Consider the following 25816-nt stretch of genomic DNA (forward strand, 5'->3'; position numbering starts at 1 on the left):
AGAAGTCGCACAATACATTATAGAAAAATTCAAACAATACTAGCATTTTATACACTAAAATCAAAGTACAAAGAAACCTTAGAATTATTTTAAAAAGTAATCATACGATGATTAAAGTTAATAAATAATATGTATATATATAGATATATATATATATATGTATGTATTTCGTACACAAAACACTTTTTATATATGGGTTCTGAAAAGATAAACCTGGTGTTTTATGTTGACCCTAAAATGAGTTATAATTTTTGGTATGAAAAGGAGTCACTGCATACACAATTAGCATTTACATAGAATGCTAAGATGATACTTTTGACATTCTAAAAGAAAGAAATTCTGTTTTAAAAAGTTGCACACATCATTATGATTTTATATAGCAATTAGAGATGGTTACCTCGTGGTGAACGTAAAGGAGTTAGAGGCCTAACTACTGCTTTACAACGCAAACTGAACATGTCTTCAAGGATGACTCAAATAATACATTTAAATAAATAAGATCTTACCTTTCCAAATGCTTGTAACTAAGACATTTTTTATTTACATTATTAGCAAGCACAAATAACAGATAACCTCTTGTTGAATATTGTATTATTTTTAACCGTTACCAGTAATTAAAATATTAATATTTGCCTTTTAAATATTAAAGACAAACTTCAGATATTTTTATTATCATTCGGAAAACTTGTACTGAATTAGTATACAAACTTTAAACCTATGATGTATTTTTAGTTCAACACGAAAACCAATGTACATTAAATCATTTAAATTATTAGAAGCAGTAGAAGAAAAAACTTTGTTGCCAATGGATTGTTATAAATATTTCGCCTTGTAAATCTCAGTCAGCAGTCTTTTATTATTCATCGCCCATATTATGCATGCATGTTATTGTATAGAAATCCACATTAATACCTGAACTTAGTCACCTGGAAAGTGACAGCATTCGCTCAGTGGACAACATAGTCATCAGAAAAAAATTCGCAAAAATGTTCACAAATATTTGAGCAACATTACGAATTGGCATTGAGGTCTATGCTTAAACAACAATATTATCATTGATATTGACTTACCGCCATTAATACCAAATTCAATGGATTCGAGAGAGCAAGGAGGTCCAGACAGCATCGGATAACCTAGATGGGCTGGACTCCCAGAATAATGCGAAGACTCACTTGGCGCTGTCAGAGAGCTGGGAGACATATTTTGGATTGAAGAAGCTCCTGGACTTCCGTTAGGACTTAAAGGCTGCTGTTTCATATATGGGACGCTGTTTATGGAACATGGTGTTGTCCATGAGGGGTATGGCTCCATATTAATTGGCATTAAACCAGGGATGTGCCCATAATTAGAATTCTGACTTTGTAGGTTAGTTGCCATGGGACCGTAATCTGACGGAGGCGAAGTTGCTGCCAAAGCTGAAAGTGTTCCGTTACTTGAAAATGAGCAGCTAGATTGATAGTGACCATTGGTCATACCCATGTTCATCCCTCCCATACCCATATTTATGTTGGCGCCTTGAGCTGCAATATTATATCCACTCGGTGGGGAAGACGCTATAGGAGCTGAAGAGCTGTGTATCATGGTCTGGTTTTCCGTACCAGGTATGATACCCTGGGTGGCTGGCACTATAACCGAAGGGTCTTGGCCCGAAAATGGGCCCATGACCGTACTGCATGGATAATGCGGGGTTTGTTGTGCAAGCATATCGTAGTGAGCAGCAAGCATTCCTTGAGAAGGATTTTGATAAGAAGCTGTATATTGTTTTAAAGTTTGGCATTTTCTTCGAAACCCTCTAGGTCGTCTACGGAAAGATCCCTCTTCAAACATATATTCACTAGCTGGGTCAATCGTCCAGTAATGACCTTTTCCAGGACGACCTAAGCCCTTAGGAAGCTTAATAAAACATTCATTTAACGAAAGGTTGTGTCGAACCGAGTTTTTCCAACCTTGATATGAGCCCCGAAAAAAAGTAAAACGCTGTTGTAAAAAACTATAGATTTCACTCAGCGTTAGTCGCTTGTTTGGCGAGTTTTGAATCGCCATAACAATGAGAGCAATGTAAGAGTAAGGAGGTTTCTCCTGTCTCCTGATACCAGCTCCACTTCTCTTTGTGGTCGACACCACTTTGTCTCCGGAATCGTTATCAGGACCAGACGTAGGTGAGGTGGACAGGTTGCTGTTCAATCCATTTTCGTAAATATTTGCCGAAGAAGACACAGGAGTTAGCGTTGCTGACCCAAGTTGATCATTATAATGTGTTTCCTGCGTCACTATCTGAGGTTGACCATCAGTAGATTCCATCTTCATGTTGAACAGAAAGTGACTAGACTCGACTATTAAATACAACAAATTAACTTTTTTGATAATACGCACGAATATAAATATTTAGCTGTTTGTCAAACATAAAAGTAATCCACAAGATTTCTTTCACACTCTCACGAACAAGGCACAGACTGTACTTACAATGTTATACAGTAACAGACAAGAGAGCTAATGGCAGTAGAACCTTCCTCGTCAGAAGCTTGCGCTACTTTCAATATCACATGTTCCTAAACCATAACATAACACACGGAGCCGTGCGTTTCTAAATACCCTCCTTGACCATAACAAGGTTCTGTGAAAAGCCAGCTGTTTCCAGTAGCCGAGGGTCCTGTTGCGTTCATGCTATCTCCTCCAATCTACCTCTACCGGTTGCGATCAGTTCCAATCTCCGTGCGTGCTCTTAATAAATCACCTACCTACGTTTGCGTCCCACCCACTTTCTTAAGTTCAGCGTTTCAGTGCAATGACGACACAATTTTTCGGACGGTCTCTTAACCCGACATTATCATCTCATTAAATTTACTTGTGTTCAACATTGATTTCTTTGCACTCTATCCAGTGAACGGAAAAGGAAATTCGTAGATCTTTCTTAAACTTGCTCAACGACTATATTTACACGAGAAATGTATAGCCTGGGAACAGGATTTGTGTCAAACACTGCTCTGTTCTACTCTTCCAATCACAGTGTAGCAGTGGGATGTGTCATATTTGAACCCTCCTATGTCCTGCCCTCCTACAGGACCAACCATCCGATGTTGCTTTTGCCACGCGAAAAATTTGTGTTGACAACCTAGGCAAGGTGGGGTGGGAGGTTGAGGGGCAACGAAACATCATGGCGTCTAAGCAATAGACGAATATCCTAATTAACATTTTGTGTCTCGGTAACTTAATGATTTCTAACTGAGCAAGTTAATTAGGCCGTAAAGTTTACTTATCAATCTATCTTTATTAGACCTGCAACGTGTCCGTAACAATCATGGTAGACACAAGTAGCTTCAGATGAAAAGAAACGAAATTCTTTCTACTTATCAAGTTTTAATATATCACGTTCTTCGTCATGTGTATTTTAACAAATTAGATGTGGCTTCTCTCGATGTTTGATTGGATTTTAAATTAAGTTGTTAAACGTCACAAAATACGTTTCAGTGACGTCATATTAGTGTTGAACTAGACATTGTTTTGCAAGTATTAAAGCCATTGTTTAGAAATTATTAATCTGTTATTCTAAGTTTCCTAAAATTGACAACTAGCTAGTTGTGGACACAAAAATTTTTACAGTTGTATCTTCACATTTTTCCCAATTTATCATTTTAAATAAGCATGGTATAATTCTATTTCGGTATAGTTACGACACAAAACTAGCGTTCATTAAACAAACCTTATGTGTTGTTTTTTTTCTCAGTTCAAAACCACATTGCCGACCCATTAAGTTTATTTTAATTATTTAAAATTTTATTGTATTTACAGTTCCCTTTTTATGGGATTGACAAAAATAAGTACAGTATTCAGCTTCAAACAGACGAAATATGTAGTAATTGATTATATTTGGATGACGTGTATACGTTCAAGCGCTGTAGATGAAACGCGAGTTTGAACTTTGGAGGATCGCGGTCAGGCCTAGTCGCTGACGTTTCTTAGTAAACGAACTCCTGGATATGTAAATATATGCCTTCTCTATGGGTATACTCACCAGTACCCATGCGCATTCAGAGCGATTACATGTGTTTTCATCCTTTTGTTCAAAGTATTTCTCGCTGAAGTCAGGATATAACCTGAAAGCTAAACTTTCAAGGTAACGGTGTTCTATGCAACAAGTTTACATCGTGTTAGCCAACACTGTTGTACAGCACATTAACTGATTTAGCTGATGCACCTAAACGACTGTAAGTAAATCTTGGAGCTTAGTGATTTGTTTTCTATAAGATGAAAGATGATACGTTTTTCACGTGAGTTTATAAATTATAACAGTTCTAAAAATTTTCGTGAAGTATGTATGCCATCAATTAACCATACATAAAAGTAGTTTTCTTTGTAAGACATCTTAACTATATCAGTAGCAAATGTCTTCTACTTAGGCATAAAGTTTCGAGAATGGATCAGGGATTTTTAATACTGTGATGATGCTAATATAAAAAAGCGTTTTAGCGTCAGAATATTTTCAATGCATATATATGTTATGGTCACCTTTCTGTTATCAGATTGTTTAGGTTACGTTCTTATCACCTGGATGTAGAAGGATATCAGTACCACGATATTACAAATCAAAAAAAAACGTTTTAGCACACTAATAATACAGGTACAGAGTGGGGGTTAAAACTTAACATTAGTTTGATAATGTTTCTGTAACACTGTTTTGAGTGTGGTGTACCATGTAAAAATCTTATAGTTAGTCAATCAGTTACACTATTTTACTTCATAATCTCAAACTAAGCAGGTTGAGTTTTTGTTAAAAATCTTTAGTACCACGGTTATTTCACTAAGTGCTATAGAATGAAAGAATAATCGTTTAGTCCTAAAAAGTTATAATGCTCCTAGATATCCTTCACTGTCGTTGCTACTTTTCTTATGTCAAACGTTTTATGCTATTTCACCAGTAAAAATGTAAGACATCAATTTTTATAAACTTTTCTCCACTTAAGAAAGAATGAACTGAAAACATTCAGTTCCAGTGGTGCACTTTTTATTTTTACAGAAGAGTTTGGAGTAGGACAATAAATTGGGATTTATTATTGGGATTGAACCTGATGAAGATATGTGACAGCTGCTGGAAACATCGTCCAAAACACCTTTCAAGTAATTTTGTTATAGTGTAAACACCTTTTATAAGCTGACGAGCAAGATACAGTTGATTATTCTTGTCAAATTACAAATCCAGAAAAACGTTTTAGCACATTAATAATGTCGGTACAGAGGGGGGTTTAAAACTTAACATTAGCTTGATAATGTTTTTGTAACACTGTTTTAGATGTGATATAGCCTGTAAAAATCTCATAGTTAGTTGCAGTATTTTACTCGATTATCTCAAACTAGGCAGGTTAAGTTTTTCGCTAATACTGACTTTTTATCCAGTCTCTTATTAGTTACCAAGCTTGGTCTGGTTTACATGTATAAATCATCTCGCATCATGAACATTAAAACGTTCGTTAAGACATTCATGAAATAGTTGTTTGTAGACCCAGCAATATGTGCATATATCTGCAGATATGAAACATGCAAGAAATCTGAAGAAAGTATACAGGAAAGAAACAACTTTTTTTCGTATTTGTAAAAGTTTTGGACTTCACTTGTTAATGAAGAAATTACGAAACTTGTGTTAGAGTCACTTTAAATATGACTTTACAGTCATCACGGTAATAACGTAAACACATATATATGGGAGTTATTACAACTTTATGATATTGTATGTTATCGTTACAGTAACTTATTATAACGTAGATATACCATTATAACCTTCTTGGCAAAATATTGATTACAGCTATGTGTGTCCTTGTTATAGTAGCTTCTAAAACGGATAAGTAGCCAACATAATGTTCTTGAATTAATTTTTCTAGTGTAAGAATTGCTTTCCAAAGAGTTCACTTTCGCACGTAGAACTTTATGAGTAACCATGTAAATAATTTGTAGGAAGTGCCGTGTATCGATCATGAATACATATAACAGCAAGCTGTTTGCACGTATTGTGATTTTGCAACCAAATATACCTGAAACCATTTACTGAATGAATTTACACTAACCTCATAAGTATAACATTGTATAAAAACCGACAGTGATGGTGAATATCAGACGAGCTTAGGATACCTCAGAAATGAGTACAGTCATTTCACGACAAGTTTTATGTGCCCTGTTATGCTTTTTACAACTCGTGTTAATTCCAGTAGTACTCATATGTGATTAAAGTAATCTTAATTTCAACGGGGTTAGAAGTGGATTTATATTTTTGTTATTACTGATCATTCTAGATTGAAACAAGTTTTTTTCAGTTTTCTTCACGAGTTTTTTGTTATAAAATGTTTCAAGTGTTATTGAAGTAAATGTTTTAACCTTTTATTTCAATGTGCTAGCGTAAATTTCTTCAGGCAATATTCTATAGTATAGCTGTCTATTAACATGAACTAAAGATTCGAAAAAAAAAATCTACATAAAATTTATATTTCATTGCTAAAGCGTAATGCTTAGATAGTTTTCAGAATATAAAGGAGTTTTATGATTGATGCTTCGGAATTTTCTTCCAGAAGCTTCTATTACTACAATCAGTAGGCAGATATAGAGGAATATCGTGTTTTCTATGTTAACCAATGGAAGATGTCAAATTAAACCTTATGCGTTATAACGTAAAGTTTGTTTTTTTTGTATTCAATACTGTATAGAATTTCAAAAGTAACATATACTTGTATAAACGTTTATAGTACGCATTGACTTGCACGTTTACATCTAATGTAAGTTTTATATCTAATGTTCCATATTTCTTTCCGGCATTTTAAGGGCAAAAGAGTTTTAGATTTAGGAGCAAAGGAGGTTAGAGAGCACAGACACGTCACGCGCAGGACGTTGCCCAGGTTCACGAATCTCTTTACTGTCTCCTCAAATTTTGTACTCTGACAGAAAATGTAAAAAAAAGGAGAAAGAGTTTCCGGCGTCCCAAGACTTGATACAGCATAAGGCTGTCACGAGCGGCCTGCACGTGCCACAACAAACTGACAGACTACACTCCGTTTAAAGACACTCATTCATCTGATGGTATCTCTGGAAAACACGAGATTGTCACTTGTACTAACAAACAGTAAAACAAAATAATGTACGAGCATCGATGAACAAAAATAATATCTGGAACACGAATAAACTGCATCTCAGAAAGCGCTTGTGTTCTGGTGTATACAACATATAGGATGGAATTTATGTAACTTAAGATAAACATGGAAAAGGACATACGTGTACGTACGTTCCTAGTTCAAGGCACAAGGTAGCCTTCTAGAGCAATCCCAAAGTTTGGTGTTATTATGGTAAAAGTACAAAAAACGGACACTACTCTTGTAACACTGAAAGTTTGGCACATTCAGAATACTAGTTGCGAAAATAGTAACTCACGGTATATCATTGTTTATATTCATTGAAATTTAGGTTTATAGCTCTAATTGCATTGAAACTCTCAAAAGCATAGAAACATTTCGCAAAATACATCAAACAAGGATATCCGGTTACAGTTAGAGTTTCAATTTCTACTATTATCAGTATTTTGTCCGGTGAGAGAGGCTAACATAATTATGTTCCTCCAAATGTTATTTCTACAAGTAAATGCAAAACTGGTTCTGGTAGTTAAAAGTGTAATTTTATAAAGAGCTACTACATATAGTAAAAGCTTAATATGAAGTTGATTTATACTAAAAGGAATTAAGCAGCTAATAACCAAAACAGCGTAATCGACCAGTAGTAAGTAATTGGTAGAATAAAAGAAAATGTGAAACCGTATTTTTATTTTATATTAGTAGCTTGGTGGAGGGTTTCATCTACAATTTGTTTAATAGCAAACTCTCTACGACTGTAAAACTCTGTCAAGCTCATATAAGTAATAAAAACAAAAACAAAAAAACATTTTCTCATAAGTTTAATTTTTCCTTGTTTGTGGATCCCTTAACATGTAAACTTGAATTTGGAATAATAATTTTTCTTTTATAACTTAAGGAGTTCTCCATTAGCGATGTAGTGAATATCTCAAATTGTAAAGAAAACGTTTATTTAAAGTAACACTATTAAAAAATGACACATTTACTGGGGTCTAACAAACTAATCACAGTTTTGTTGGTTGATGGTCAATCTTTCATTTTTATCGTATACATTATATATGAAAAAAAATTGACAGCACAATATAACAATTTATTTAAATAGACATATTTTGAATAAAAACTGCACATCGTTGGTGATATTAAAAATATATATATAACTTGTGTTTATATTGCACAATAATAGACTGATTATGAATCACATACGTCTGTAGTTGAGTAACACAATTTATGCTGTTCTGAAATAACACAAAGCTTGTGTTAATTTACAATACAACTATTTCTACAACACAATTTGAAATCTGTTTGTGTTTTCCTTACCAGAGAGGTTCACCACATGAAGCGTATCACAGAATTTGGAAAGGGTTTAATACTTTGTTTGTCTGGAAATTTTCTATCAGCCAGATAGTGAACATCTCAACTTGAACCCGATTTGATGATTGTTATTACCTAGGTTAGTGTAAGGTTTAGTTTATAATCTGTCAATTTTTGTTCCTCGCCTGAAGGAGGTCTGCTTGGCTAGTGTAGAATTCTTCACAGTCTGCATGACAAAAAGCTTTATGTGGAGTTAAACTAAAGACAGTTTATTGCCATTAAAACTACTTCTCACAAAAAGTAAAAACCGTTGCGCTCCAGTTGTGTCAAACATAAACTTTTCATGTCTAAGTTTAGAGACTGATGATATTTTGATACAGCTGATCCCAACATTCCTGGTTCTTCTTTATGAAATTTAGTGGTTTAATATGTGAAGAACACACAAAATATTATACAGTTTGGTGTTTTAATACACTTCATACATTCCAAAATATGCGTGTATATTACAAACCGTTAGACCTGGCATAGACAGTTGATTATGGCGTTCAATTCGTAATCCGAGGGTCGCGGGTTCGAACCCCCATCACACCAGATATGCTCGATTTTTCAGCTGTGGGTGCGTTATGATGAGATATTTAATCCCACTATTCCTTGATAAAACAGTAGCTCAAGAGTTGGCGGTGGTGAAGATGACTAGCTGCCATCCATTCCTATGGTCTTATACTGCTAAATTAGGGACAACTAACGAAAATAGCCCTTGTGTAGCTTTGCGCGAAAATTCAAAACAAACAAATACTAATCATTATTTGAAGGAATGTTTCGTTGTTTGTGGTGCACGTCCTGAATTTTGAAGTGAAAGGCTTGAGTGATGGCAGTTAGTCAACAGCAAGTTTTTGGGCTAGTATTATTAAATAAGGAGACTTAACCGTCGCTTTCATAATGCACGCACGACCACAAAATGCGAAGGACAATGTTGCGGCAACGGGACCCAAACCACAGAACCTCGGATTCACAAGTCAGAACATGAACTACAAGGCTACGCTCGATCGTAATTTTTAATAATTAAGCTCAAACGGTGACAACTTATAAATAGAATTTAAATATATTTTTTAGGATTATGTTGACGAAACAATATACTTAGATTTTCTATAATTAGCTAATTTTGTCATTGAATAATGATGTAATCAAACGAAGTTCTTATCAGTAGCGTTTAACCATTTCCATACAACATATTTTTAGTTGATGTCTTCTTCAAAATACTTTATGTAAAGAGCCAAACTCAAAATGAAAACGCCAATTTCGTTCTATTGTATTGAAGAATAACAGCAACATGAACACACATTCTTATTCTATGATGTTTTTGTTATCTGATTGGTTCATGTTCTTTTTGGAATAGAGCGTTATTTGTGGAAAAGTGTGACTGTATACAGTTTTGTTACTTCAGTGTAACCAAATAGAATAACTACATTTAAGTATATGTGTATACGTATAAGAAACTAACATTTCTTTTCGATATATATCTTTTCTTAGCACCACATATCCTTTCATTAAAATGTAATAAACATGTGTTTATGTATGTACATACAGCTTGAAATCATGATATATGATCTCAGCATGTACGTGTATGTGTGTGTGTCAAACCGAATGATTATGTAGTTCTTTAATATAAAAGAAATTCATAAAAAATAACTAAATATATCTTAAACTATATATCGATATAGAAAATTAAAAATATTTCGAGAAATGAGTTGAAATTATTTTCAAGTGTTTGATATTTATGAGTAGTCGTGGCTATTCTAACCCTACATAATCTTGAGAAAATTCACTTTTTAACTGATGTATTGCATAAAAATAGTATAAACCTCAGAACTGTTTTAATCCCAATCTGGTGTAAAGTTTTGTTATTAGTGATATTTTTAAATATAACACTAGCAGTTTAATTAATAGTGACAAATAATGAGAAGAGACAGTCTAGATAACAACTGTATCATATTTAAACGTAGAGATAATGTTTTTTTTTTCTGAAGTTAAGCAGATATGACAAATGTTACTACACGACAACCAACAAAAGCTCAATGTTCTTCATCGTAATTTTTGTTTTCCAGCTTAGTTGTGATAACTGCTTATTTTAATGGTGAAGGTCCAACATAAGTATTGGAACGAAACGTTTCACAAAATCATCAAATATTTTTCAGCGCTATTGTACCACGACAATCCACAGCAACAAGCACAACCACTGACTACTTCTTAAAAACTAGCATTCCACTTAACTGTAATCTTTTCGACAACAAATACGATTGTATTTAAGTAATAGCACTAAAATCTTGTAAACATAAATTATATTAACAAAAACTATTTAGAGAAAATATTCGAAAAAGAGAGTCCAACTTATACAAACTAGGAAAAGTCACAGCCGGTATGTTTACAAGATATTTACTATATTGACAAATATCAACTAAATAGGTTTATGTTTTGGTATAAAATTCATTTCCAGTTGTAAAAGTTATTTGTAATAATGCTTTGTGTTGCGATAACAAAGGTTGTAACGACCAAAATACTTCCCCTCACTCTGGAGGTACCTAAGAATGAGTAGGAAGATAAAAACATCAGGCTGACTGAATACTTTTTAATCTCTGGAGAAAACCTGGTATTTCTTTCTTACACACCTTCGCTCTAATCACACATCCATACATTAATAATACATAAATAATAGTATGCCGTTTCTATACCTTGGTTGAGATTTTCGTGATTTTCAGTATAATGGAATACTTACTAATCTGTGACATTTCACAGCTTCATTTAAGTAACTATCTTTTTTTTTGTATTTTTACAAATCTGTTTATTTATGCTGTTACATTAATTAACGTTAATCCAATAATTTCTTTTCACATTTTGTTGTTGTTACTTGCTTTTTAGTTTACATGGTTACTTCTGATTAAATCTTAAATAAAACAGAGCCTTACAGAGAACTTTACACCTTCTTCGGTATATATTCGCTGCTGCATGCTTAGATTCTAAGTAAACATAACTTGGTAATCAGTTGTATATCTTATTATTATACCCGAAGAAACTTGAAATATTGTGAATTGAATATCATACTTCTATAGTTGTTCAGTACCAATTTTCTACATTCCTCGGCATCATATGCTTTTCAATGGATTTCTTATCTTATTATTGTGCTATACGAAACTTTAATCTTGTGTCTGACTAGCAAGATTGGGAACTTTAATGGAAGCCAAGCCAACACCACCACACGTTAACATTAAACTATTTCGCAGAAATAATAAATTATTATAAACATTTTGTTAAGTGCCAACGAAGAAAGCGTGTTTTGTATTCAACTAAGTAGCATTTTTTTCATCACAAAAAAAATCGTACTATATCAAATATTCGTTATATAGTGCTACTATATCTCCATTTTTCAGATGGGTCACAGGGTTATTGACGTTTCAATGTGGCGACACGTCTCTAAAAGCTTTCCAGAATGCCAATCATTAACTATTCAAGAGGTAATAAAATAATCCATTTGCTATAGAAGACCAAAACCTCGACGTGTAAAATTTAACCGATTTAAATATTTACTTATCAGCTCGGATTCAAGCTATGTTCAACAGTAACTAACATAACAATTTATGTTTCTGTATATGTATATATATTCAGGTTTTATGGAATAAATGTAGGCGGCGCTGTCTTATGTATCGTGAAATATTTCTTATCTTGTTAACCTAAATTCAACAATTTCAAGTGAGGGTCGATGCAGGCATTACAGTTTGAATTAACTAAACTAAATACAATGAAACCCGGTGATTTGTAGAAGATTATTTGATAAATAGCGATCTGAACTATTTAATATTAAACTAAGTGTTGGAAGTTCGTAGGCATTTTTCTAGTTATGATGCTATTGTTGGTTCTATTTTATGTGATTGGAGTTTACAGACATTAGTTAAAACCAAATCTAATAATATCTGGATTGAATATGCCAACCGAAAGTTTAGAGATTCTTAGGCTTAAATGTTTGAAGTTTATCCCACTACTTTTGTAACTTCTTAAAATTGACAATAGATGAAAAATTGGTATTATTTGCATTATAACACATGTATTGTTTAAGCCTAATCAAACGATCTCACGGCAATGCCGACAAATAAGTCAATGTGTTAACAATATACTAATATAAGTTATAAGAATTTTCTTTATTTATACTTTTAATACTTCAATTGACCAGCATTTATAAATATCCTAATTTAAAATTTTATTCTAAAATTAATTTTAGAATAGCCAACATACTTATGAACAGCATGTAAACAAATGCATTAATTGTGCAACTTTTAATTTTTATAGGTGTTCAATAAATTATATAAAATTATTGGAAAACTATAGTATTCTAAAGACGGCTTGTATGAGTATTAAAACTTTAATTAAAATAAAGCACAGAATAATGTTTGACCTTCTTAGGTTATCTGCAGGTTAACCTTTCACCCTCAATCCACGATATTTGCAGAAAACAAACTTCACTTCGTGAATAAGTGTGGCTATGCAATCAGTGTAAATAATTGATGATTCCTCTTGACTAACCGCTCCTAGGTTTGCTGAAAACTTTATTTTACCGTTATGTTGTGGTAAAAAAATATGCAAACAAAAGATGGATATTCAGCCCATTGACTTATACAACATGTTCACGAAGCTATCTAAGTATATAAAAATGGTGTTTATCTTTATTGCTGTAGCTGTAGAGACACTTGAAAAGTCAGCAGTAAGTCTACATTGCTAAAATTTGGAGTTCAATTTCCTACGCTGGACGCAGCAGATAGCCCAATGTGGCTTTCCTCTAAAGCAAACAGACATTAATTTTAGCAGAGAGAAACCAGAAATACTAACTCTTTGATACTAACTCAACTAGCTTTAATACCTTTCCATATCGATATCTTTATCAAAGTCCCTCATTGAGACTCTCAAACTTAAGCTATTGTGCAGAATGTATTTCTTCACTCCATTTGCATCATTCCAGGTCCTTCGCAAAATTTACTAAACAAATACACTTAAGTTGTCATTTTATCATTTTCTATCTCTATTCTGTGTTATAAAATATATATAAATTGTTTAGGTATTGTTGGTTTTGAATTATTCTGTTGCCCTTAAAATATCATCATAAACGGATAAGGCATGTAATTAACCAACTTCGAGTCGTTCGCTAATTTATTATGCAGACTGTAAATAACAATACGCTCAATTGTAATTAAACGTATTAAGATTTGTTTTTGTTATTAAGCACAAAGTCACATAATTAGTTTTATGTGCTCTGTCCAACGCGAGTTTTGAACTCCATTTTTAGCGTTTTAGGCCATTGGACTTAACACATAACCATGGGTTGCACTTATTAAACGCAAAGTTTTCGAAGCTGGTAGCCTTGTTAGAAAAGTTATATTTATGGTTTGTGAAAATGTGTACTTGTATGTAATTTCATTCTAGTTTCTCTTTTGAAAGTGGTGTGTTTTATATTCATATAGATATACGTATCTTGTCTAACCTTTTTCTCAATAAGTGACATTTTTAGTTCAATAACACATTTAAAAAACGAGAATGTGTATAACGTTACGTGAAACTTTTGTTCGCATCGTATGCACATGTGTGTGTATATACATGTATGAATACAGTTACCTTAATTTTTTTTATTGTATTATTGAGGCAGTTACTAAAATGTGGGTCTTACTGACAGTACGTATACTTTTGGTCATTGACATGAAAAATATGTGAGTTTATAGATAGCCAGATTGCTGAGAATGTCAAGATTAATTAAATGGTAACAGAGTAATCGTTCTTGACAAGATTAGGTCTGTCTTTATTAATGAACCACAGGCTGTCCGTCACTTCCCTTGGGAAAGCAACACTTGATGCCGAAGCTTGCTGTAGTGGTAGGACGATTTACTTTAGATTGCTCACAGAACGATGAAGAACGTCTCATCGGTTTTGGTTGAACAAAGAACAGTGCTGAGTAATGGAACTTCTAAAACATAAACTACATGTTCTGTTGGAGCAGCACAGTTTTGTAATCTTCCCTCGTTCACGTGAACCCTCAAGTCAATAGACACATTACATAACACAGTGATGTTATTAGTATATAATCTTCCCTCTTTCACGTGGGCCATCAAGTAACAGGCTCGTTACATAACACAGTTATGTTATTAGTATGTAATCTTCCCTGGTACACATGGGCTGTCAAGCTACGGACACATATTACATAACGCATTTATGTTATTTGTATGTAATCTTCCCTCGTGCACATGAGCTATTACGCCTCGACAAACACAGGAGTTAGTCCAATGTGGCTTCGCTATAAGAAAATATACATGCACTTATTATATAACACAGTGATGTTTTAACTATATTGAAAAGATCAACAATACCCGTACAGGTAAAAATAATATTAGGAAAAATACGTATATACAATGGAAAGCCTTGGCAGAATACATATGTTTACGTATTAAATTTAAGAGAAAAAGCTCAAAAAGAAAAAAAGACTTCTTGAATATTAATTAACAAACAAATGAAAATACTACGATCGTTGAAGATTTGTTATTGTTTTTTGAAAGATGAAATTCTACTACGTAGAGATTAATATTTTAACCTTTATCAAATAAATTATTGATATTTGTAGTCTTTCTGTTCTAAACATTCGGAACTTTATTCTTTGATTCCAGATAGTGTAATCTTAAAGTTTGGAATCTTCTGTCTAAACTATTTACTCATGCTCTATTGAAACGTTTAATAACTTTACTGAATTCACCAGAAAATAATAAAGCTATAATAGTTTAACAAAAAATGCCGCTGAATAATAGTTTGTATGTGTTTTGGTTTTGAATTTTACGTAAAGCTACTCGAGGGCTATCTGCGGAGGCCGTCCGTAATGTAGCAGTGTAACATAAGAAGGATGGCAACTAGTCATCATCACCCACCGCCAACTTTTGGGATACTCTTTTACCAACGAATAGCGGGATTGACCGTCACATTATAATGTCTACGATTGAAAGGACAAGCATGTTTAGTAAGATTCGAACCCACGACCATTAAAGTTTAAAGTCGAGCGCTTCTAATCACCTGGGCATGGCGGGCAAGTGCATAATTGTACATTTGGTTTGAAACTGATGCGGTGTTCTGAAAAAAAAACCTTGACACGAATATAAATTTTTAATATGTGTGGTAATAATTTCATATATACTTCTCTTCAGCTTTTGATTCCAATCAGAGACATTTCTGTTGCAATAAGTCAACAAATTAATGATAAAAAACAAATTTTATTTTTCATTTAATGGAAACCTTTTTCCTGTGCCAAGATGGTGGGATAGAAAAATAATTCTATTTTAAAGAATTAATTTAGTTCTACTTCAATCACTAACAGTATTGGTGTAGTTCGATACTAATTCTGAAACATCCAAGCAATTCGGGACAACTAACTATATTTTGTAAAGGATTCTGTAAACAAAATTATAAAGTCGACCATATTTTGTTAGCGTGTATATAAAGAACCAGCAATCAGTTTGTTGAAAAAAATGTTTGATCATTTTTTTCATGGTTTACTGGTTTGTTTTAACTTTTGCACAAAGCTACACAAGGGCTATCTGCGCTAGTCGTCCCTAATTTAGCAGTGTAAAACTGGAGGAAAGACAGCTAGTCATCACCACCCACCGCCAACTCTTGGGCTGTTCTTTTACCAACGAATAGCGGGATTGACCGTCACATTGTAGCGCTCACACGGCTGGAAAGGCGACTATGTTTGGTGTGATGGGAATTCGAACCCGCAACCCTCGGATTATAAGTCGAGTGCCTTAACCACCTAGCCATTCCGGGCCTTCAAAAGTTATTAAAGAGAATGTTATGAGTAGCAACTATAGGTGGATTAGTAAAATATTTTATCATTGTTTCAAATGATTTGACATTTTTTATGATGTTGTGGTACACTACAAACTACTTGTTATTACATGTTTTAGTAAAATCAAAATAATTTGATCATTAGTAATAGTCAACATAATGATAAATAAAAGTAATTAAATTTGAAAAGTATATTTTAAAAATATCAACATAATGATAAATAAACATGATTAGATGTGAATAATGTATTTGGCGAAAACTATTAATTAATAAAGTTGCTCTCAATGACACAGCGGTACGCTAGAAACCGGGTTTCGATATCGTGGTGGTCAGAGCACAGATTACACATTGTGTTGCTTTGTCCTTAACTTCAGTTATATAAAACTGATACACATCTATGATTTTTTTTTAGAAAATATTGGTTTCTTATTTTACCTAAAATTCATCGATGGGAAATGAGTCACCCACACCACAAGATCTTAGACAAATGTATTATATCACAAAAAATAAAACTTAATTGAACATCAGTTTTTCAGATGTTTTAAAAGTCCATCGATGAAAATGTACGTATGTGTTTTTGTTTTAATTTTTACCTATCAGATAAACAATGTTGCAACACAAAATTTTCCTTTTCCTTATGGAAATGATCCTGCATTGAGTGAAGACATGCTGCTCAGATATATATGTGTATAGACATAAAAACTAACTACAATCATGAAACTGAAAGAAAAGGAAAGCTACTTGACCGCATTGTGTTTATTTCAGGAAACAATTTTTATTTTGAGAGTTTTTATGATACTGTTAGCTGCTCAGTAGTAGCTGATAACCGTATATTAGTTTCTGCTCTTAATTTGCTAGAGGAATGAGAAAAGTCAAACAAAGAAATTGTTTGTCCTTTGAAAATGTGTTCATTAGAAGTAGTTTCTGTTACAAAAAAGAAAGGATTCGAAGATATTATTATTTTTATGTTTCTGATATTTTGATGTAAAATCCTGTAAAAATGAAATGAAATACCTAAAGATTGTGTGTAAATTTGAATATAACTCTCCTATTTCGGGATAACGTCTTTTTTAATTGTATAAAAATCCATAATTAAATTGACGAATATAAAATTTAGTTTCTTAAAATAACTAAAGAGAAGAAGTAATTTTGTAACTTTTTAAAAGACAAAGACAAACATTTAAGCTTCATCATAATCATTTCTTTAAATATGTTATCTGGAAACAGCTATGATCCTAAATGTATGACTGATAAAGAGAAATCGCTACTTTCTGAACAGATATCCTGTTTTAAATGAAACGAATAATTGATCCTTTAATTAAATTCATTTTTTTATAAATTCGGTTGATGCCATGTCATTTATTCAAATATATACGTGTATCATTCACAACCAGTATAGCATGCAGATGACCAATCACTAATGGATTATAATGATATCAAAACATGAAATGCAGACTATAATCACAGCTAGGCAGGGTTAAGGTCTTCCAACTTAACAGCGTACAAAGATTACTGATAAATTGCAATGTGATTAAGTGGGTATGTTTGACGTCAACAAACAATCTTTCCGCTTTCTGAAAAACAACTAATGTAGATACTAGATATTTGTTTATTTATTTTGTTGACTGATAATGAAGATTTTCATTGATCTGGTATTATCATTATGAAATTGTTTATTTTTTAATTTCTTATGTAAATTCACGAAGAGAACTTATAAAGAATAATCTTCATTCTTTGTTTGTCATTAGACTGTTGGCTGTAATGGTCCTTAAATGCACCAAATAAGTTTTTCAGAGTTCAACTGTTTTGACCTAACACTTAAGTATTAGACACATGGAAATGCATTACATATATATATATATGTATATACTAAACTTAACTGCTTACGTGACTAATGTTAACAAAGAACGTTAAGTTGAAAAAGGAGTAGCTAATATGATGTAGAATATTATGAAATTTTAAGAACTTTCTTAATCTAAAACAAAACTGTACCAGCTTCAGGTTCTTCTTTTTAAATAAATAAGTATGAATTAAGGGCCATTATTCATTCGAGTGGAAGAATATGTGATAAATACGTCCATAAGCCCACATTTTTTACTTTTAATGCAATGCAGGACTGATTGCACTTTTATCAAAAAAATATTTATTTACGTTTTTCCATGCCGTTGTATATCGCAAACGTGACAGACATATATATACTACATTCGATCCTTAATTGTACCTGAAGAAGGCAGACTGTCGAAACATGTTGGCGTTCACAAATGACTGTTTGCTAATTTACTGACGTATTAACGTCATGAACGTCACTACTAACTACTTAAAAGCCAACAACAATATTTTAGACATATATTCTTCTAAACAAGTAACTGACCGATCCGTAGACTTTTAAAGATGATGCTATTGGAGAGAAATTGATAAAATGGTTTATACAGATAAGATCTCACACCTCAGATAGTTCAGCGTTTATAAAGCAATATAAATTACATGAGTTAGTTGAAAAACTGAAGAAAGAGTGAGTATTACAGACAACCGCATAATTTATTTGAAATAATAATAAAAAATAGAAATAAGGACTAACAAAATTCTAAAAAACAGTTTGCCCTAAAAATAGAAATGTCGAAATCTTAAATATTTGATTTAAGATCTTGAAAACAATATTTTAGTTTTTGTTGTTTATCAAGTTCAGAGATACGAAGCTCGGTTACGCATAGAAATACAATAATAACCTGATTGTTAGAGTTCTATTGTTTAGACTGCATTCTTGGTTCACGCCTGAGGCCGTTCAAGGCAACATCTCTTCACACTCTTTGATTTATCAAACATCAAATTGTGTATTGTACATAATACTTTTTATACTTTGAGATAATGAAACGAAATAATCATTACATAAATTTGCACAGTTACAAGGATTTTGTCTTCTTTACTTAGTGTTATAAATCTCAATAATGGACAAGTTGCACTGTGCTCACTACAGGAATCGAACTCTAAGTTTGAGTGTTATTAGTCTTGAATATAACCAATGAGATGCTAAGAGTACAGCAGCAAGAGAACTAAAAATATTGTGAATAAACTTTTAGGACGTTTTCCTTATACAATTTTTTTTCATTCTTTTTAACTTAAATTTACATTATGAATTTAAAGAAAACATTGGTCGTTTAGAACTTATAAAATGCACCAATTAATCTCACCTTCTACCTTTATTTATGATAATTCCACAATAACTTGCAGCTTAATAGCTTAATCTGCAGCATAAGTGATCTCTTATACTATTGAACATATATAAATATATGTAGCTCGATTATTGTTGTTTCATCCATATAAGGAAGCACAGACTTGTAGGTGAATTCGACCCATAAAAATGTTTCACAAAGTCGTCAGAAAGGTTATTACATAACGTAGTTATTAAAATATGTAAGGCTTACAACACCAGGAAAGATGTGAATATGAGTTAAAACTTAGTGTCAAGGAAGACGTTAAATATCTCAATAATTCTCTCAAATTTTTCCTGTAATTAACCATCGAACTGAATCATTAATACAAAGTTAACACATTTAACATAACTCTGATTTTAACGAACGTAGTGAGCCTGATTTACAGATAACTCGTATGTAATTATTCAAACTATAAAACGTGTTGTGTTAAGTTATTATATATATATATATATATATAATATATATATATTATATACCATTTAATTTTTTAATCAACTGGTAAGTGTAATTCTGTGTATTTGTTTATAAATCTGATTAGTTATTTTACACTTATGTGCACCAGCGCAGCATTCATTGAAGATTATCAGTATTAAATATACTTACTGGTTAAAATGACTCAATATTTTAATAATATTCGGTATCTACTATTTAGATTATAGAATATTCCTGTAAACACTATTTACCATTTTAGTGAATTTACTTAGTAATGCAATAATTCGCAGAAGTTTAACCAGTCATTAAGAATATTTTTTTATCAAACTTTAGTTTAACAAGTTATGTTTATAAGTTATAACCATTTAAAAATCTTCAACATTTCATTGAACCACACGAGATATTAGGTTTACTAGTGCAGGGTTGCATGAGTATTGAGTATCTGAATATGCGCTTAAGACTGAAATGCTGCTTTCAAACAACGTTCAAAATGGCGCTCGATAAAAGTCTTCGATGATATCCAAACCACCATACAAACAATAAGGTATACGAACATAAAATTTTGTATTTCCTGCACCTTTTAAGGATAATCAATAATGTTTAATACAAGCATATGTTGTGTGAAACATTCACATTGTGTGAAAAGTTTCAAATGTGCTAGAAAAATTTACTAACTGATAATACCCAGAATATTTCTGTCACTGGAATAACCTACTTCTTACACATAGAGACTGTAAAAACAACGAATGTTATTCCTTATGGTTGCAGCTATTATAACATATTCCACTAAAGAAAGCACATATATATATATATATCTTAAAGAAATCCTTACTGATCACAAGATTGTTATACGGGCCCCTCAGTGGTTCAGAGGTATGTCTGGGGACTTAAAACGCTAGAAACCGGGTTTCGATACCCGTGGTAGGCAGAGCACAGATAGCCCATTGTGTAGCTTTGTGCTTAATTCAAAAACAACAAAAAGTTATATGGATCTTCAAGAAATCTCAACAAAACACACTAGAGACAAATATATATTTTTCATTGCATATAATTTTTTCAACTATATGGTTAAATGTAATGAAAACCGAGCAAATAAATTAACTACTATCATTCAGTTTTAAATGTTACCAAATGATTGTTTGTTTGTTTTTTAATTTCGAGCAAAGCTACACAAGGGCTGTCTGCGCTAGCCGTCCCTAATTTAGCAGTGTAAGACTGGAGGGAAGGCAGCTAGTTATCACCACCCACTGTCAACTCTTGGGCTTCTTTTTTACCAACGAATAGTGGGATTGACCATAACATCATAAAGTCTCCACGACTAAAAGGGCGAACATGTTTGGTGCGGTAACGAGTCGAGTGAGTGCCTTAACCACCTGGCCATGCGGGGCCATTTTTAAATGAACTCATAACAAATGATATGAAACTCATCAATAATTTTCTTTAGAAGAGTTAAACTTATAATTAAATTTACATACCTGAAGTTGAACGAAATGTGTTGGAAGTCAGTTTTGCTTTAACAGCCATAACATTTCTTTTCTGTTTGTTGTTTAGCACAATGAATTTTCTTTATTTTTATTATTTCGTAATTCTATATTAATATTATTCTACCAAAATTACGTTTTCTCAGAAAGACCAATCACGGTAATGGATATATTGACTAGGATTATGTTCTCTCTTGTAGATAACTCGTTAAATGTTCCACGAAAGTTCTGTATAAACCTTGTATGGTGCAAAAATTATAGTTTATGAAGATAATTGCTATTCAACAACAAGTATAAATATTAGATGAACGTAATTTTGTTTTAAGGTCATAATATTAACAGGAATTTGTATTACCAGTGATTTATTACTGATAAGTCTCTAATGATGAAAACGGTTCACATTTTAATTTGTTTTTGGAGTATCTACATCGTGGGATCATAGTAAGTATATCGTTAAAAAAGCTTTTCGTCTTTTTGTTTGAATTTGCCCGTATTCATAGCTATGAAATATCCCAGTATACTTACGACTCATTGAAATTTATAGATATATATTCATATCTTATATTATATACATATAATATATATATATATTCATACCTCATACCTCATTATATATATATATATTCAGATCTTATATTATATATATATATATTCAGATCTTATATTTTATATATATAATCATAACTTATATTTTATATGTATGTATATATACATTCATATACTGAAATTATTATGTTGTATTTACAATGTTACATGTCATAAAGCAACTGTAAATGACGGTATCAATTAAATGTCTACGAAGGAAGGAAGGGTTTATTTGTTTGTTGTTTAGCACAAAGCTGCACAAAGTGCTGTCTGTGCTCTGCGCCCCACAGGTATCGAAACTTCATTTTTGTGTTATATTATGAGCTCTCAGCCTTGTCAATGAGCCACTGGAGAATAGTTTTAATGGCAGAATTTAACAACAGTAATAATCCAAAAACATTTACTCGACAAAACACAACCATAACTTAAAGGCTGAAACAACGTCGAAAGAAAGTAAAATACAGATAGTTTCACTTTATAGACGATTTGTAAAAAGTTAAAATGAATATCTTGTAAGAAAATTATGGAAATATGTATTAAAGTAAATTTCATTTTAATTATAAAAGTTATCCAAAACAGTATATTTTTTATTAAGGAGCATTTAAGATTACTCAAATTGTTATAATATTTTGATAAAAGATGATAGAAACATTATAGACGTTACAATGTTGAAAAACCATTGATTTATATAATCTTCTGAACTTAATAACACAGAGCAGTGATATCATACAGAGATTCTTTGAGTTCTGGTACTAAATCAATGAGAAAACTGTCTTAAATAATTTTTGTAATACTATATTCGTCGGTACAGTTTCATTATAAGAAGTAAACGTAATATAACATTATTTTCCTTCCTGCATTAACTGCTTTTTAGTATTCAAAAATAACACCAGGTTTCGCTTCAACCCCAGATATATAATATTCTTTATCAAATAAAAGCAATAAATATAGCACTACAATATCTGGCACTAAAATATTATCTTTGTTTATAAAATAAATGTGTAATATCCCTAAACGTTTTAATAAGGATATCATACAATGTTTATTCGCACTTTTCTTGTTAATTGTGTAATATTTAAAGCAGAGTTTAACCGTAATAGTTTGGTAATGCTTAGAACGATAACATTTAACGTAGTAAAGCTACGATTATATTCTGTTGTTATTCTTGAGAATACGATTTGTCTAACAAATGACGCTTGTTTTATTATAGAATTGCAATATTCATTAGTTGAAATGTATTTTAAGTGTTTATTATTATACGCGTATGATATTTCTTAAGATGTGCTGTATTAGTTACTTGTTGTTGAGATATTCCAATTGTATCTGCTACTCACATTTAAAATGCAACTTATTCACAACAACATGCGGTATGATGTGTTATGCCAGCATAAATAATAATTTATTAGTGTATTGTGTTTAACAGTTTACCATTACGTCCTAAATCTTATCGTATACAATTCACTAAACAAAATTTGTTAACGCTTCAGAAATCAGATTACAAATTCAAGTACAGTGTGCAATTGTGTATAGGAATTTTACGCAAATTGACACAATTGCTATCTACGCATGACTATTAATAATGTTGTACTCCTAAACTATACAGAGGGATTTTAGTCTACAACACCCCTCACAAAATCTTTGGTCAGCGTTGTCTTGGTACAAGATCGTCATTCTTGTAGCCAACTGCTGTTTTACAGCAGCATTGAGCCCTCGTATTTACAGTCCATACAAACTAACTACCAGGTATACCTAGTCCATAGAAATGTGATTAAAAACCCTTTTGAGTTCCACAATCAACTTTTGATTCATACAAAAATATATTTAGTTATTAATGTATGATGTTTAGTTATTTATTAAGTATTTTTACGACCGAAGAAGGTCAAAACGTTGTTCGCTCCCTACATAACAAAAATTTCTCAACCCATACCAGCGGTTTTTACATATATATTTATATATATATATACTTTACTTTCAATATGTTTAAACGCATGAGATACATTTATCTCTATGATTCTTTAGTCTCCTATTATTAGTTCTATCCGTGAATGTGTAATGTTAACTTTTCTCGGCATGTTCAGTCATATTATTTTTTTCTGCCAGTTCCAGTGTTAAACTTTAGCATCACGCCAACAAAATCTTAACATTCTGAAACCACAGATGACTTTAAACTTTCTATCTTATAATTATTTGTTTTCGAATGTTGTAGTGCGTACGAAACACAAATCAGCTTATATTCAAATAACACAGTTCCCTTTTCATTTATCACATCAAGATTTCTATTCATACTGTATGAAGGCTAGATATGGTTGTGGATAAGAGATAATTCTAGTCTGCGAAATATCTTAGAAAGTGCTGCAATTTTTAAACGTGGGTGCTTTATAGAATCCTTCCCCCTTTCGATTAAGAGCAGCCATACAGAAAGCGAGTGTTGTTGACTAGTTGTTCTCCCTTTGATCACCAGGGACGGTAATATTATGTCTTTGAGTATGAGATGTGGCTCATGAATCATATGAGATGACATTCAGGTTGAAAGATGCCAGATAACATATATTGGAGCTATTATTATTATACATTTATTACTATTATTTAGTTTGTAACCATAAAATCTTAACAACAGGCTTTCATTAAAATTCTCATGCCCACCGGTAGATCAGCGATAAGTTCGTGAATTTCTAGCGCTAAAATACGGTTTGATTTCCCGTAATAAACACATCGCGGAAAGTCCATGTACTGACTTTGCGTGAAGTTAGCAAACGAAGGGAAAGAAAACTTTTGCCAATACTAAATTATACCGATTTTCTTCGTGTTGACTTGAAATAATATGTTTAAAGTGCTTGATGTGAAACACAAGTTTTACATTTTTATGTTCAAACTATTCAGTTTTACGATTTAAAATAGCAAAATACACTACATACGGTTGTGAAATTCTAGTATGCTTATCACATGTAAGATATAGAGAAATATGCATATGTTGTTTATAGAAAGTTAAAATTAATTTTATCTTTCATTTATATATAAAACGAGAGAGAGTAGAGCAATCATATGAGACTATCGCTTATAACATAGAACTTCTTATTTTTTATCTTAGTATAGAAGTATAAACAGTTTTGTAGATTTCACTAGCTTAATCCGAACTGCAATTCCTCACTTTCAATCAGGATCATTTCACTTAGTTTTTGTCCACAAGATATGATAGTTTTCCCTCTCACATCTAATTTCATACGTAATAATCAGCTTTTTCATTTATATGTTTAGTTGCAGAGAAGAATACATAAAATTATGTTGTTCAGTTAATCCTATAAAATCATAAACCCGATACAAACCATATTTGTAAACATATTTTCTAACATCGTGTTACTAACAATCGTACTTTTCATATTACAATACTAACATTATTAACGCATATAAATTAGTTTTATACATGTATAATAGCATTTCTTTACAAAACGTATTATTTTTAAATAAAACTTTTCCAATGTGGTTTAGTGTGGTGAAAACTCCTCTTTATGGTGTTATGAATCTTTATGAAAATAATGAACATACAGGAAAGAGACGGTCCGAGTAAAAACAGAAAAATGCAAATTGAAACTTTTTATCTGAAATTAAATAATCAGATTCTGTCAACTACTTTCTGAATACGTAATAAAGTATTTTTATATCCTAGTAAACTAAACAAATTGACATTTTTCTAGAGAAAATATAGAAATGATATATATTTTTGCATTTGCAATTGGGTTCGAAATTAATGTGTTAATAATTGTGTTTAAACTATTCATACATCTTTTTTAGAGTTATTAGAGATCAAGAGTTCGTCATAGATTATTTATAG

At 31.9% G+C, this 25816-nt stretch overlaps 1 protein-coding gene and 1 long non-coding RNA gene across 5 annotated transcripts in view; one reads left to right on the top strand and one right to left on the bottom strand.

Annotated features, from left to right (window-relative positions):
• The window catches only part of LOC143232119 (forkhead box protein F1-A-like), a 36162-nt gene extending 33051 nt beyond the window's left edge, over window positions 1-3111 (bottom strand). For both annotated transcript variants that reach the window (XR_013017381.1, XM_076467207.1), the window contains exon 1: window positions 1071-3111. Coding sequence is in view for 1 of the 2 variants with exons in the window: in XM_076467207.1 (XP_076323322.1) it covers window positions 1071-2307 (1237 nt within the window). In the remaining variant the exon portion in view is untranslated. The remainder of the gene's footprint in view (window positions 1-1070) is intronic.
• Window positions 3112-3909: 798 nt separating this feature from the next.
• LOC143232120 (uncharacterized) overlaps window positions 3910-25816 on the top strand; it is a 28953-nt gene continuing 7046 nt past the window's right edge. For 2 of the 3 annotated variants that reach the window (XR_013017384.1, XR_013017383.1), the window contains exon 1: window positions 3910-4205. This is a non-coding gene — a long non-coding RNA (uncharacterized LOC143232120). Of the gene's footprint in view, window positions 4206-5014; window positions 5116-25816 lie in introns of all 3 variants that reach the window. The other variant, XR_013017382.1, reaches the window with a different exon arrangement.

The sequence above is a fragment of the Tachypleus tridentatus genome, chromosome 11 (genome assembly GCF_004210375.1).
Source record: "Tachypleus tridentatus isolate NWPU-2018 chromosome 11, ASM421037v1, whole genome shotgun sequence".
Classification (NCBI taxonomy): Eukaryota; Metazoa; Arthropoda; class Merostomata; order Xiphosura; family Limulidae; genus Tachypleus; species Tachypleus tridentatus.